A 2,552-nucleotide genomic window follows, 5' to 3' on the forward strand; every position below is an offset into this window, starting at 1 on the left:
CCAGGGGCTTCTCAGGCTGCTCTGGGAACAGCGGCCGGGGCGGGTCCCTGCTGGGCACACAGCCCAGGGATTTGCTGATGGCGTGGCTCAGCTTCTTGGCCGGGGATTTCTGGAGAGGGGAACAAGGACAGGAGGCAGGTGAGGCTGGGGAAGGACAGGGTGCAGCCAGAGAGAGCAGGGAAATACAACAGTGAGGTGGAAAAGGGCAGAACGTGCAGAAATCCCTGGTGTTGTTACAGCATTCCTGGGAAATCAGTGCAGACACCGCGCTGGGGAACAAGTTCTGGGAGGCTTTTAAGTGCTCTGATACTGACAATTGAAAGTTTTAACAAAATTATGTAAGATTAGGAAATAAACCAATTACCTGGGGGTTCTGTCAGGAATTAAGCCCGGGGCAATCCCATCCCATTAAGGGATTTTTACACTCGATCTCTGAACACATCTTGAGGGGGGGAACAGTCACATCCCCATTTTCTGTCCTTCCCAGGCAAAGCCAAGGTGGGGCACGGTGCTGGGACAGGCAGGAGTGACTTTATCCCCTTCCACAGCTCCCCTGTGCTAAATCAGTGATGCTGGATCCCTGGGAATGCTGCTGCCAAACGCTGCCACACCCACAGGAATGGGGACCTGCCCCAAGTCATGACCATAAAATGGGGGTTAAACCCATACTGACTTACAAAATGAAGTGTGAAAATGATGCTGCACCCACCGAGTTCCCATGGGAGCCCCTGGTCTTTTCCAGCCCTGCTAATTCCATGGTTCCATGGCCAGGGGAGCTCAGCTCCTTTGACCTGGCAGCTCCTTGTGCTGCTCTGCCTCACTGAATTCCCAGCAAAGTGTAACCCTGGCTAATTACTCCTGGGGAATTCCCTGCTGCTCCTGCACATCATTCCAAACTGGAGCTGCACCACTTCTCAAGGGACGTCCAAACTAAAATTCAGATTACCATTGGTTCAAACAGGAGCCCTGGACAGGAGTTACAGCCAATTACCAGGCAATTACTGCCAATTAGCACCACCGACTGCCAGTGGAATCAATTCCTGCTGATGTCCAACCTGCCCCTGCCCTGGAGGTGCAGCCTCATTCCCATCAGGTGCTGCAATTTTTATTTATCAGCAACAGCTCCATCCTGGAAAGCAGCAGGATTGTGGGAAGGCCCTGGAGAACACCTCACCCAGCAGCCTCTGGATCCCAGGGAATGGGCACCTGGGCTTCCCAATGTCACCAAATCCTGAAATGGTTTGTGCTGGAAGGAGCCTTAAAGCTCATTCCAACCCNAATGGCAGGCTGGGAAGGGAAAGGCCAGGAAGTGCTGGGAAGGAACAGGGAATGCTGTGGCCAGCCCTACCCTCGGGGTGTGATGAGCCATTGGTTTGGAGAAGGGATGAATTCCTGAGAGCTCCAGCTCTGAACTGAGCAGCAGCAGCAGCAGGACTGACCCCTGAGCTCTTCCCAGTCTGGGTGTAACTGCCCCAAGGAAAGCAGAGCAGGATTTATATTCCATGGAACCAGAGCAATCCCTGCACAGCACCAAAGCCAGACTGGGAGAGGTGGGGACTCCTCAGAGGGAACAAGCACAGAGCAAAGCAGGAATCAGCTCCAAGCTGGGCTGGGATGAGCTGGAGCAGCAGGAACCGCTGCAGGTCTGGAGCTCTACGCTGCTCACAGCAGGAAGCCACACTACAGAAAGCTCTGCAGGTCTCACCTGTCCAGCACTTTGGCAATTTAGCCTCCAGCTGCTCCTTAAGGAATGGCACACTGTTAAAGGAGCGAGCAGAAGAGGCAGTCAATGGAACCATCGGGATCTGACCCCAGAGCAGCACGGCCTGACCAGGGTGGGCAGAGGGACAGGGACAGCCACGTCCTGACTGGGACACAGAAACCACTCCAGGAGAATCTGCTACTCAGAGTGCCAAATAAAACCAGAGCAGTGACTCCCCTCACCCTCAGACTGCAAATGGCTCCATGCTCATGGAAATGGGAGTGCCCCATGTTCCTGGAATTAGATCCCAGTGCTGCTGCTCCTCACTGTCTCCTACAGGTGTGAAGAGCTTTCCTCCAGCCTCTGCAGGACACCAGGATTTACTGGAGACTGACCTCGGATTGGTTGGGTCTTTTCCTCTCAGTTTTTACTCTGGAGGTGAAAACTGACAAAGTGGGGAAGCAGAGTGACCTCAGGCTGCTCAAACCAACCCCAGTGCAGTGGTTTTCTGTCCAAACCATCCCAGCAGGTGCACAGGGAGGTCCCAAGAGCAGGGTGACAGCAGTGCCATGGAGAGAGGACAGGGATGTGAAGCCAAGGCCCCAGGCAGCAGCAGGAGCTGATCCCTGTGATGTGCCTGACACATTTCTATCATTTAATTAACCAGGAATGAGAGAACAGAGCCTGACCCGAGGCAGGGACACCGGGCAGGACACAGCCAGGCCTGGCTCCAGCTGCACCAAACACCTCCTGCAGCTCTCAGACTCCTCACACAACCACAGCAGCTGATGATTCCCAGAGAAACATTTCTATCACAGCACTGAAAAACATCACACCCAGCCCAGGGCTG

General features: G+C 54.3%; 1 protein-coding gene across 1 annotated transcript in view; it reads right to left on the minus strand.

The window, feature by feature from the left end:
- Window position 1: 1 nt before the first annotated feature.
- Window positions 2–2,552, minus strand: part of LOC107198680 (dystrobrevin beta-like) — a gene marked incomplete at its 3' end in the record, with an annotated part of 37,678 nt that continues 35,127 nt past the window's right edge. Inside the window, exon 6 of the mRNA XM_033511496.1 lies at window positions 2–109. Within this exon, the coding sequence (XP_033367387.1) occupies window positions 2–109 (108 nt within the window). The remainder of the gene's footprint in view (window positions 110–2,552) is intronic.

The sequence above is a fragment of the Parus major genome, unplaced genomic scaffold, assembly GCF_001522545.3.
Source record: "Parus major isolate Abel unplaced genomic scaffold, Parus_major1.1 Scaffold276, whole genome shotgun sequence".
Taxonomy (NCBI): domain Eukaryota; kingdom Metazoa; phylum Chordata; class Aves; order Passeriformes; family Paridae; genus Parus; species Parus major.